The sequence below is a fragment of the Humulus lupulus genome, chromosome X (assembly GCF_963169125.1).
Source record: "Humulus lupulus chromosome X, drHumLupu1.1, whole genome shotgun sequence".
In the NCBI taxonomy this organism is placed as follows: Eukaryota; Viridiplantae; Streptophyta; class Magnoliopsida; order Rosales; family Cannabaceae; genus Humulus; species Humulus lupulus.
In genome coordinates, this window is record NC_084802.1 from 163,014,494 (window position 1) to 163,026,779 (window position 12,286).

The window sequence follows — 12,286 nt, forward strand, 5'->3', positions numbered from 1 at the left end:
TCTTGTACGTCCCTGGTGGTATCACCTCCTCCACAAGGTATGGCCCATCCTAGTTAGGTTCTTGTACCCCTGTTGTAGTGTCCTTGGTGTTTAGGAATACCCTCTTGAGAATTAAGTCCCCAACCTGGAATTTTTGATCTTTCACTCTAGAGTTTAAGTATCTAGCCACTTTTTGTTGATGTGTTGTGTAGCGTCCCAAATTTGCTAATAAGGCTTAGGGCCTTGATTAATGTGCCTGGGGGGCATTAAGTGATTTATTATGTTGATATGTGAATTTGATGAGTATGTGATTAGAAATGCATGTTTAGGTGAATTAAATATGCATGTGGGTCCCATTTGGTTATTAGGGGCATGCACTACAAGAAAAAACAGTATTCATAACACTTAAAAACTGCTAACCGGGACTATTGATAACACTTCTGAAAATGCTAACATAGCCCCTGTTATTAAAAGTCCAGTGTTTTCTATAACAGTATTTGAATGTTATGTTCAGTGTTATCTTAAACTATTCAATAACACATTTTTAGGTGCTATAATATTCAAATAATAACATTTAAATAGAGTTTTTGGTTATAAATTTGAAGTTTAATCTTATACTTTTTTCATAACACTTTTCAACTGTTACATTTGATTATTTTGATAACATTTTTAGTTTGTTATATTATATAAATCATAACAATTTGTTACGCTTATAATATGTTTCTAAATCAGAACATATTAAGGTTTTTTATTGTGATAAGAGTACTTATGAGTTTTTTTTTTTAATTAAAAGATTTTCATTATTGTATTTTGATAAAAAAAATCAAAATTAATCATAAAATGTAATTCTCAATATATTGATAAACCATAAGTATTACATTAAACAATAACTAATTCAAACTATGAATGTGTCTATTTCATGAGATCTTAGTTCTAACTTAAGTTTGAAAGCATAACATAATAAAGTTTCTTGAACATTTTTTACTTCAAAAATGAAAAACAAAAACATTACAAGATACACAAAAGTAAACCATGCATGAAACGTGCTCCATCCTTCAATTCATCATCCTTTGTGCACTTGTCTGGAAGACAAAATTCTCACATTCTATAATATCCCTTTGGGTCTGGTTGACAAGTCCTGGAAGTGATCTGAACCTAAAACAGCACATATGGACATTAGACACATTATTTCCCTTAAAACCAAATAGATTATTACATAGATATGCATGAACATCAGATGAGATGAACCTCATACCACTAGCTATTTTGCACAGCTTAATGATTATATGTGCTAAAGACAAAAAAAAATGGAGATGCTTAAAAATTAACAAAGACCTGTAAAAGATTTCATTAACCCACTTGGAATCCAAACTAACATGTATTTAGCCCAGGTAATGAATCAATGCTATACTATAATTTTTACAGACTTATAATACCTCACCAACATTCATTGCTTCATCTATTAATGCAGCCACTGTAAACACAACTCCTAACAAACCCTCAACAGCCAGAGTTATTGCATGAGCTTCACTACCAACTAAGACTATAACAAACCCATGGACAAGGCAAGCCAAGATGACAACCCAAGCAGTAACAAGTTCCTGAAATGCCAGAAAATCAACTAGCAAAGAAATATCAAAATATAAATAAGCATAATAGAAAACAAAATGAAGATTCAAACAAAGCTTGGGAACATCTGCAAGATGAAAACTAGAATAAATAAATAATATAATTGAATGCAAATCCAATCCCATAACTATCATATAAACTATAACTTACCAAAGCTATAAATAAGAAAAAAGAATATAGTGCAAATAAAATCAAACTTGTCAAACAACTTGCTGCCATTAAGGCATTATAGTTTTTCAGACAGTAGGGAGCAATGAAGACATAAAGTGTTTCATAACTTTCTTCATAAAGCAAGGCAAAAGCTTGATACATTACAAACATAATCAAGCAAAGTTTTTTTTTTCAAATAATAAAAAAAACAGCTATATGTCCTTTACTGATATTAAAACAAGGAAATACAAATCAATGCAACTTAATCTTAACTAGAGTTTGTAAAAGCAAGCATATTCCTACTGAATTCTCAATAACTTAGTAATATAATCAGAATTTGGTATTATTCCATTGTATGCACTACTAGGAAACAAGATCTTAATCATATTAAGTCACACAATAGCCAACACATATATTAACATCAAAATAAAATAATTATAATAAAATCAATGATATTACCTCAAGATCTTAATCATATTAAGTCACGCAATAGCAGAGTGAAAAGAGCTTACCCCACAGCTCAACAACATTTTCCAATTTCTAAAAACAAAATCTGAAATAGAAATTAATAGAATCTAAAATAGAAAGATTCAGATTTTACCCAAAATTGCAGAAAAAAAAAAAGATGAGAGACTTGGATTTCTAAGAGAAAAATCTAAAATGACAGAGAGTAATCTATATTCATAATTCTACTTTGGTTAGGAGTGCCCAGCAAGAGTAATAGTTGCACACTTAATTGCTACATTGTACCTATAGAGATGAAATGATAAAAGAAAAATTATGTGAGGCATAAAGAGTATAAGCAAGGGAAAATGATTTCACAGCACAATAAGATTAAAACAAGAGGAATTATGTATATGTATAGGACAGTGGTGATGAATGAGAGAGAAAGTATGAGTGCTGGGGCATTGTAACTAACTAATGGGGAAGTTTTGGTTTTATTTTGAAGCGGTGGATTACCAATCACTGCTCTAAATCCCCTCTATTATGAGAATAATGTATGGGGCAGGGGAATAAAAACTACTGCTCAAACGAAAAGTTAAGTTTCCACATATTGCAGTAAAAGGAATCATCTAGTTGTTTTTTATGCCCTGTTTTCTTAATTTGTTTTCTATTTCTATTGTTGCTCTTTGCAACTACTTAGAAAATAATTCCCTTATATTGCTCTCTAAACAACTTCAGAATAAAGGATAAGCTAGAAGGAATCAAATAACTCAAGAAAATAAAAGGCCAAACAAGAAACTAGAATACACTCAAGCCATATATTATAACAACTCAATGACTAAGAAACAAAATAAAATAACTCAAAAAATATACGAATTTAGAGAAATAAACAAGAGATAACCACTATAAATTCCAGCTACATGAGTTAGCAAATAGACATATATACACATTCATCAAATTAAACTACAACAATCATAAAAAGCACAACCTTTTATTTACTCTCTTGCTAACTAAACTATGAAAAAGAAACAAGGTTTGTACGTGAAACAAAGAAAGTTCAAAGAAAAGTCCAGAAAAAAGAGTTAACAGTATGAATGCAGTCCCAATGGAGTGACTAATAAATCTTTTAATATGTGGACAGAAAGAGAGGCATACTTGGTTTCAAATATGTATCCAAGGAAAAAGAGTCCATTCCAGAGTTGTCTGATTATTTTGTAGGCAACCCTGTATTAACACAAGTAATTAAGTCAAAAATTTCAACACTCAACAGCTTTGCAAGTTGCAATGGCCACAATTAGCAAAAAATCACTAGTTTCCATATACCTCAAGTTCACATGTTGTGCTTACTTCAAAACTAAGAGAACAAAACCAACAATTGTATTAATGTTAATCAATGCAACTATTTTAATAGTAAATTTTAATATATTAATACGCTAACAACAAAAATCGGCCTTTAATACATTTTCATTTATAAGGGTTGTCGCTCTTTAACTTTCATCAATCTTGTTTATGCTAAAATTGGTAGGAGAAGGGAGAAAAAGTATATTCTGTTAAAAAAAAACAGTTTCATAGCTTAAGTTGCTGTTTATTTTCAAATAAAGGGAAACTAAAAACAAAAAATAATAACTGGTAAAAGAAATATAGTGGAATGGTTATATTTACAGCCACTAGAGAATCCCTTTAGCCGCAGAACCATTTGTCCAGCGTGAATCCCTTTAACACAGCTACTCCAGTAAACTTTATATGCATCAATAAAATAAATGCAACCCTACAAAGATTGAATTTAGTCTGAGTATTCATGTACTATATATAGTACCAAATACACTTATGTTCATCACTATAACTTATACTTAAATATAACTAAAATGAATTGAATAATGGCTATGGTATTTCAATAATTTTGTAGAGAAGAGAAATTACATTGAGAAAGCACAAGAGGGAACCAGCCAATGAACCTGCAACTACAAAAAGTGCCAAAAATCAGAAGTCGAAAATCACTTGCCCAACAGCAAAAGAGTCAGAAATTCTTTTCATTTTCAACATGGTTCATAACCCATTTGAGTATACTATTTTCTAGTTTTATTTCCAAAGATTCAAGCTTTAATTATCATGACCATCGACTAAAATTTAAACAATTTCATAATTTCCAAACCCAAATCTCATACTTTCATTTAGTTTCTTCCACATGTAGTAATGACCCTTCACTACAAAACCCCCAAAAGAACTTAACTTTATACAGTGATTGAAGTTTTGAGCTAGCTAACCCTTTCAATGTTGATTTTGAGGTTATGTTTGTGTTTGAGGTTGATTTTGATTCTGGAGAAGAAGAAAGGCTGAGAGAAGAAGTAATGGGTGAAAAAGTATTCAATAATTAAAGAATTAAAGGAATTTTTTATCAAGTAAATTGAATGCAATATGCAATTTTTTAGCGGAGTCAGGAGAACGGCCAGATTAAAACTAATACAGCCCTTCTAATTTATGATACATAAGGAAAACAAACACCAACGCAAATCCCTAGCAAAGAATGCAAAAATTACATTATTAATTGAGGCCATCAGAACTCCAGTTGTAACATGGTAATAGTTGACATCCATTGAAATTCAGAAAAGTTTGACAGTTAGTGACATTCAAAAGGCAAAGATAAGTGATGAGCATGGACCATATCAAATTAAAGGTTCAAGTTTATTTGTCTATTTTGAATTATGATAATATGGAAGGTAGCTTCTACAATTCAAACTATGGTGCCAAATTATTTAAAGAACCTCATGTATCGGCCACTTAAAAAAAAATCTGCATTAACAAAATTGGTCTTTTCCTAATTCAAATCCCAAGTTATTGTACCACCTGTTTATTATTATTATTGTTGTTGAATGAACATACCTCATCACTCTTTGTAGAATGAGATGGAGGGACTGGAACAGGAATCTTGGGTGGTGGATGACTACCTGCAAGGACAGCTACAGAGCTCAAAAAAAACTTGGACTTTTTTTTTCGAGGATTCACAGGATACAAATTATTTTTGGGGGCAAGATAAATATATAAAATTGTGTGTGTGTGTGTATGGGATTTATATTGCTAGAAGAATATATATTAAAACCTAATGAATAAAACAATATTAAAAGAATAATACAGACCGTCAACACCAACAGGCCAAGCTGGAGCTTTAGTTGGAGCATCCAAAAGTTGCAAAATAGCTTGATCCGCTTTCATGATGGAAATCGAGAAACCTGACAAGGATAACAATGAGAACATTTTTCTTATGTTTTATAGATAAGCTATTTCTTACTTTCTTTCTAAATCCAGACCTGCCATATCAAGAGAAGTCATAAATGATCCTGTATACACTCTATCAACCGCCAGTCCATGCTCCAGTTGCAACTTTGGTACTGCTTTTCCAGAAGCAATCATCAGTTCCATCACAGGAGTGGCACCTAAACTGCAATGAATAAGCATTTATTTTATAATTCATTCAAATGAGGATGCATCATAGTAATTTAATAACCATCTCTACATCCATACGTATTTTAGCCTCACAATTTGATTTTGATAAAAAAAAAAATACACACATACAAGTCGCACACACATCTATAAGTTTATATAGATGAAAATAAATTAGCATAATCTACCCGTTAATCATTAGGACAACTCTGTTTCCTCTCGTAATCGGAACATAGTTGGTCTCCTGCAAACAGCAATATTTGGACAATGTGAGATTGGATATCTTGTAATATGAAATTCAAAATGTTTTCACTATAAGCTCAGCAATGCCTAATATCTAAAGGGAGTGAGAGACTTGAGCAAAAAAAAAAAAAAGGGAGTGCAAGAAAAAATTATAATTTTTTTTAATATCAGGGGGATACTTTTAGAAGAGAGCTGGGAATGGGAAAAAAAAATAGAGGGTGTAACATTACCCACCATAAATTTTTTTTGCTATTTTTCTAAATAACAAAGCTAAATATGTTAGTAGAATATAGAGAATGGAACACAGGAACTGAAACAAATATGGAATTGAATCCAAAATATGTTGCAGATTCATGTGTCTTTCAATTTCCATTTACCATTACTAAAAAGGCTACCAAACTAACACCCCCTATAATCTTAGCATCTCCCCTTCCCTCCAAAACCTTTTAAGAAATCAAATACCAAACCCACCTTCTCAACATCAATTTTTATAACAAGTTTCTTGCCATTATTCTATAATCACCTGACACTTCATTATTTTAATGGCTGATAATTGATCACAGCCAACTCAATAGTAAATTATTTTAATTAAAAGTGTTAAATAAAAATAAAAACTATATATCAAAGAAACCATTGTTACCTGATCAAATAAAACCCTGTAGGCATTGAGATTGTGATACAATGCACGCCCTTTGCTGCTACAGTACTCCAGAGCTTGTGTCAGATGCAAAGCCACCCTCAATCTCATGGCCCATTTCACTGGTTGAGCATCCCCTATAACAGTGCAATCATAAGAAACAAACTATCCAAAAAAAATCACAAAATCATTCTTAGCTAAATTCAATTCAATTGAGTCGTGAATGAACATTAGAGGTTTATTTGAGAGAAGAAATATCAATTCATAAGCACTACTTTCCATCAATAGCACTTCCAAAATGATAAACAAGCAAGTACTTGGGCAATCAAGGCAATTAAATACCAATATTATATTTGGAAAGACAACCAAAAAAAAAAATTACTTTTTGATTCATAATTGAGTTGCCTAGACATAATTAAGGAATTCATCACAGCACAACATCAATATGAGAAATGAAAAAATAAAATTAGGAATTTTGAAATCTTAAATTTCATGGCAAACAAACAACAATCAATTTCACAAAAAATAAGAATCATCAATTCAGAATTAACAAACAAAACTTAAAAAAATACATGAAAGAAAATACTTGAGAAAAGCTATACAAAATATGCTGTGAAAAATTGGGCCCTCTTAAGAGAAGCTACATAAACATTCAGCACATACATTAAATATAATAACTTCAGCATTGAGCCTAGGAAAGTTGTGTATGTGCATGCAAAGACCAATAAATCACATAAACTCAGACTGCTAGATCGTTGTGTAAGTTATTTTAACTAAACAAAAAGACAAAACAAATAAACTCTTACTGCTAGATCATTTGCAAAAATCAAATAATGTTTGCATTAGATATCAAAAGGATTTTAGATCAAGGTTATATGTTTGCCAATGTTAAGTCAAATCGTCAGCTGCTTTACTATCTAATTAATCAGGCAAAAGGTCAATACATATACGAAATGATAAGCATTAATCTCTTCTTGTGTAGGGATATATTCTTTAGAGGGATTGTATGACTCTTCGTGACCTAAAAGAGGGGAAATTTTAACAAAAATTTAATAAAGAAAATTATGAAAAAAAGGGCTAAATCCTATGTTGATTTTCATTCCAGAAAACAGGTGATCAGTTGTACCTGGCAATTTCGGCTTCGGCGCAGGAATATAAGCTAAATGCCCAGACTTTTCGTTAGAGTTGGATTCATCTCCCCACAAGAGGTAGACAGATGGTTCTTCTTTAGGCTCATCAAATTTAATCAACCCCTTACGAATAGCCCGACAATAGCGAACAACCTGTAGATACAGCAAAAGTGCAAGGCCTGAATAATTAAACTCATGTTTGAAATTCCTTCTATTGTTCTATCTCAGCAACCAGTAGGTGAAATGAAAGCTCAGAATGAAAACATAACATAAATTTCATTCATTACAGTAGAGATAAAAGAAAATACTAAAAAATTTACCAACTTCTATATAGAAACAGTGAAGTTGACAATAGCATACCATTTTATCTTCGCTCTTTGAACGAGTGAAGCGTCTCTTGGGTTCAGGTGCATTTGAAAGGGGATGTTTAGCACCATCCCATTTGAACCAGTCAACATAAGGCTGCATTTGAAACACAGATAATTGTATGTGAAAAGAATCTTACAAACAATTGACCAATAAAATGGACAGCTAAATATATACATACCGCATATGGATCTAAGTCAGCATCTGGTGCCTTTCCTTCAAGCAATCTACTACTAAGTTTGGTCTCTTTCTTTTTGAGTTTTACAATCTCATCATAAATTTTGTGCCGTCAATATAGTAAAAATGCACCAAGCAAAAGTGAGGCAACATAACAACAAGAAAATATATTTAGCACATAAAAGGTAGAGCACATGTATCCTAACGATGTAAAACTCACCAATTTTTGGAATCATCTGCACTCGCAAGGAAAGACTGCAATTTATCTTCTTTTTCTTTCTTTTTTATCTTTTTCCCAGAAATATCATAACCAATATGTTTTTCATCCCGATACCACACCAAGGGCACATCTCCAATTGTATTTCGAGGAGCAACCTACTTTGATGTAAACAAAAGAAGAAGTAGCAGTTGAATAAATTCAGCCAAAAAAAAGTAACTAAAAGCAAAACATTAGGTGTTAAAAAACAAGAAAGGTACATATTTTCATAAGCAAAATAACACACAACCTCATCTTCAGAAGAATCACTCTCTTCAACTCCTGGATGAGCATCAGAGCTATCACTTCGGTTCTCATGACTATGATCATCAGCCAAACCATCGCCATTTCTGGTGTTGATGTTGTCCTATCGTGATTAAACTTAAATGTTAAAATGCAGGTGCTGCTAAGTACCAACACCATGGTGCTATTTAAACAAGAAAAAATTAAATTTTGAGCAGGGAATGAAAGGGTGAGTAGAAGTTGGGATAATGAACAATATGCTTCCCACTGTTTTACGGAAAATCTCTTCATATCATCTTATATAAGCAGTAAACGTGAAGAAAATCAAAGTAAGACGTATTCTAGATACCTGATCTTCGGATAAATCAAGCTCAAACACACACTCAATTGAAAACTGTAATGTAGAACCATAGAGTCTACTTCAAACCCAGAACCCCAAATCTGTTTTTTTTTTTTTTTTTTTCCTTCAAATGCAAACCCCAAAACTGAAAAAATAAGAACCAATCCTAACCAATAAACTAAATCAATTTCATATAACACAACCAGACCTAAGCCAAAAATTGGTAGAAAAATATTAACAAAAATCATAAAATCTTTGTCAATGTCGAAGGAGAAATAAAGATTACCCTTTTTATTTTGCTATTCTTCAACAAGGGAAAAGAGTGAGAGAAAGTTCAAAAAGAAAAAAGCATATGCAAAATAATCTAATGAACCGCAAGTCATCTCTTTTGCCAAACAAATTGAAACAAAGAATGAAAAAATCGCTTTCTAAATCAAAGAAAGACTCACCTCAACTACTGCGTGGAAGACATCAGCCCTGAAAAAAATCCCACCGACCCTCCAAGAATGGCAACCTGATTAGCTTGAAAAATCCCATAAAAATTGAAGCTTGGAAAAACCCCCAGAATCCTTAAACTGAATAAATAAATAATCCCAAATTCAAAGCTCAAATGCTAGGTCTTATCAACTACAATACACAAATTCTTAAAACTTGAGACTCACAGCAAGAAGAAGGGATTCTTTAGCGGTTAGCCTCTCCATTTCTTGGGCGTAAGCAGCTGGAGCTCCTCCCTGTACAGCCTGCTGGACCATTGCTCTGCAAGTCAATCTCCGTCGGAGTCGGCGAAACATGGGGAGGGAAGTTGTGGTAGATGAGACGGAGGAAGACAGCCACGCCGTAGACCCAAGAGTCGAGCCTCCCTGTCACATGACCCAAGCCGCAGGCCCCATCACCTTGTTACACACCTGCAACAAACAGAGAGAAAGAAAGAAAGATTGAACGAGTGAGAGAGAGAGAGAGTTACTGAGTGTGAGAGAGAAACAGAGGAGGCGTGTAGAGTAATTAGGGATTCAACCTTAGAGATTGCTTTTGTGTTTCATTTGGCGCCTGTGTATTTCATTTACCGCCCATTTTCCGTGTCTTTTTCTATTACCATGCGACAATAACACTTATTAAAATATGCTATATTTTAATGTAATATATGGGCATAATTGTTGTAGTGATGTTTGTACTTTTAGCCCGTTGAGGGCATAAATGCAATATTTGTGTATATTTTGATCTTTACTACGTGTGAGTGGTGATATATTTGTGATGCACGATACGAGACAGTCCTAGGGAGCGATTTAGCTAGGAAGTAACTACGGGACCCAATACCCGGCTCGGGGCGGGTCAAGGGGTATTTTAGGCAATAGACATTTTATTGGGTTATCAGGTTATGAAAATAAATAATTGGAGATATATTTGAAGTTAGAGCATTTATGTGGGAATATCAGGGAAATTTACCATTTTTCCCTCGGGGACGTTTTTGGTACCCCAAGCCTTGGGAGTAACTTAAGTGACTTAAGTTAGATAAGACAGAATCAGAAACACTTTGCCTAAACTGGCCCATTCTTCTCTCTCTCACTCTTGTTTCCTCTAGACTCTTCTCCAAGAGAATACTTTGAAAGCTAAGTGGGAATTGTTGGACTAGAAGTCAAAAATTGGAGCTCTAGACTTGAAGATTAACTCAATATTAGCTTGGGGAACTCAAACCAAAGTTGAGGTTTTCAGCGAGGCTCGGACTAGGGGAATGTGCTCAGGATATCGGTGCTCGAGAAGCATGGGACACAAGTAAGAAAATTTTTGTACCCATAGAGCAGGGCATGGCCCTATAATTTGTATTGCAGGGCACAACCTTATGTGATTGTATTGCAGGGCATAGCCCTATTAATTATGTTATGTACTTATTTAAGTATTTCTTTATTATATGCTATGGATTGCATACTTGTGAATGAACGGTGAAGGCATAGTACGGCAAGGGCCGGGAGCGGCGTTTAGCACGCGGAGTGCAAGTCGCAAGGGTGAGACCCTTCTCGGATGCTTGGGTAATCCTCACGGTGTAGACCGCGAACCCAGGGCCTAGTAAAGCGCCTGGGGCGGCATGGGCGCTATGTGTTTAGCCTGTTGGCTAATTTGTTATTTGTCGATTGATAGATATGCATATGTTGATTATTTGTGTTGAACTTTCTTGCCGGGCTTCGCCTCACGGGTGCTCTATGGTGCAGGTAAGGGGAAGGGAAAGGTCGAACCAACCATGAGTATGGAGAGCATGAAGCGACGTGTACATGTTCGGCCTGCCTGGCTGCCACAGCCAGGAGTATTTTTGGGTGATGTTTATGTATTAACCTAAAATTTGTCGTTTAGTCGACCTTAATCATAATTTTTGAGTTGTAAATATTTCTAAATAGTATTTTGGGATCCCAAATTTATAACACTTTATAATTGCAATGAATGACTACATTTTCAAATTATATTACTTTTATTACAGTTTAGCCACACTTTTAACCTAAAACCTCAATTAGCAAGTTAATTGCACATTTTAAACTCACTTAGTAACGGCTCTAAGGAAGTAGGGCATTACAACTTGATATTAGAGTGAGCCAAGGTTTATGGTTCCTGGAGATTGACCGAACATGTACGTTCGCTGCCAATGATAAGCTCGACTCAGGGTTGGTTGGTAATGATTGAATTATAAGCTTGATTATGTGCTTAAGTGCCCTATTTGCCTGATTATTTTATATAGAGCATGATAAATGTGTTAACATATGCATGATGCTAGGGAATGGCCCCTTGAGTGTTGAATGTTATTTGTGTATGGTGGACTGTTGTTTATGATCGTTTGATGTGAATTGGGAGGTGGTTTTGGATGTTGTTATCATGCCTGATGAGCAGCGTCCTTGATTGCAGGCATATTGTTGAGATGCCTCGACGATTAATCAGAATTCGCGGCAATATGGCCGAGGATGACAACCAGGGTCAAGACCCTCTACCTACCCCACAGAATTGGCAATAGTTTTTTGTTGAAATGGAAGCCAGACTGCATCGAAAAGAAGAAGAGCTTCGACAGCTGAGGCAACAGGCCCCTCCTCAGGGCGTTGGGTTGCAAGTTCAGCAGGCTGTGGCGCCAGTACCAGTTCAACCTATTATGGAGAATAGGTGGGAACCTTTGTATGAGAGGTTGAGGAAGCAGCATCCTCCCACCTTTGAGGGTGGACCAGACCCACTGTGGGTAGAGCAGTGGATGAATATGGTTTCTTCCATTCTGGACTTCATGA

General features: G+C 34.3%; 1 protein-coding gene and 1 long non-coding RNA gene across 2 annotated transcripts; both read right to left on the reverse strand.

Annotated features, from left to right (window-relative positions):
- Window positions 1–1,296: 1,296 nt before the first annotated feature.
- On the reverse strand, window positions 1,297–8,429 carry LOC133806417 (uncharacterized). Its single transcript, XM_062244519.1, has 11 exons — window positions 8,388–8,429; window positions 8,198–8,284; window positions 8,011–8,112; window positions 7,647–7,803; window positions 6,524–6,657; window positions 5,829–5,884; window positions 5,508–5,638; window positions 5,337–5,429; window positions 5,083–5,147; window positions 1,416–1,580; window positions 1,297–1,314 (listed from the first exon to the last, which is right to left on the reverse strand). Exons 1-11 carry the CDS (start codon window positions 8,427–8,429, stop codon window positions 1,297–1,299), a joined length of 1,050 nt encoding a protein of 349 aa, XP_062100503.1.
- Window positions 8,430–8,497: 68 nt separating this feature from the next.
- On the reverse strand, window positions 8,498–10,038 carry LOC133805036 (uncharacterized). Its single transcript, XR_009878770.1, has 4 exons — window positions 9,695–10,038; window positions 9,482–9,546; window positions 8,700–8,816; window positions 8,498–8,568 (listed from the first exon to the last, which is right to left on the reverse strand). It is a non-coding gene; the product is annotated as an uncharacterized LOC133805036 (long non-coding RNA).
- Between the last annotated feature and the right edge of the window lie 2,248 nt (window positions 10,039–12,286).

Bases quoted from the DNA above. Each gene is read 5' to 3' on its own strand.
- LOC133806417 (XM_062244519.1), bottom strand. From the start codon at position 8,429: ATGATTCCAAAAATTGGTGAGTTTTACATCGTTAGGATACAT. The intron at 8,285-8,387 runs GTGCTCTACCTT...ATTTATGATGAG, and splicing joins TTTACATCGTTAGGATACAT to ATTGTAAAACTCAAAAAGAA. The intron at 8,113-8,197 runs GTATGTATATAT...TTTCAAATGCAG, and splicing joins CTGACTTAGATCCATATGCG to CCTTATGTTGACTGGTTCAA.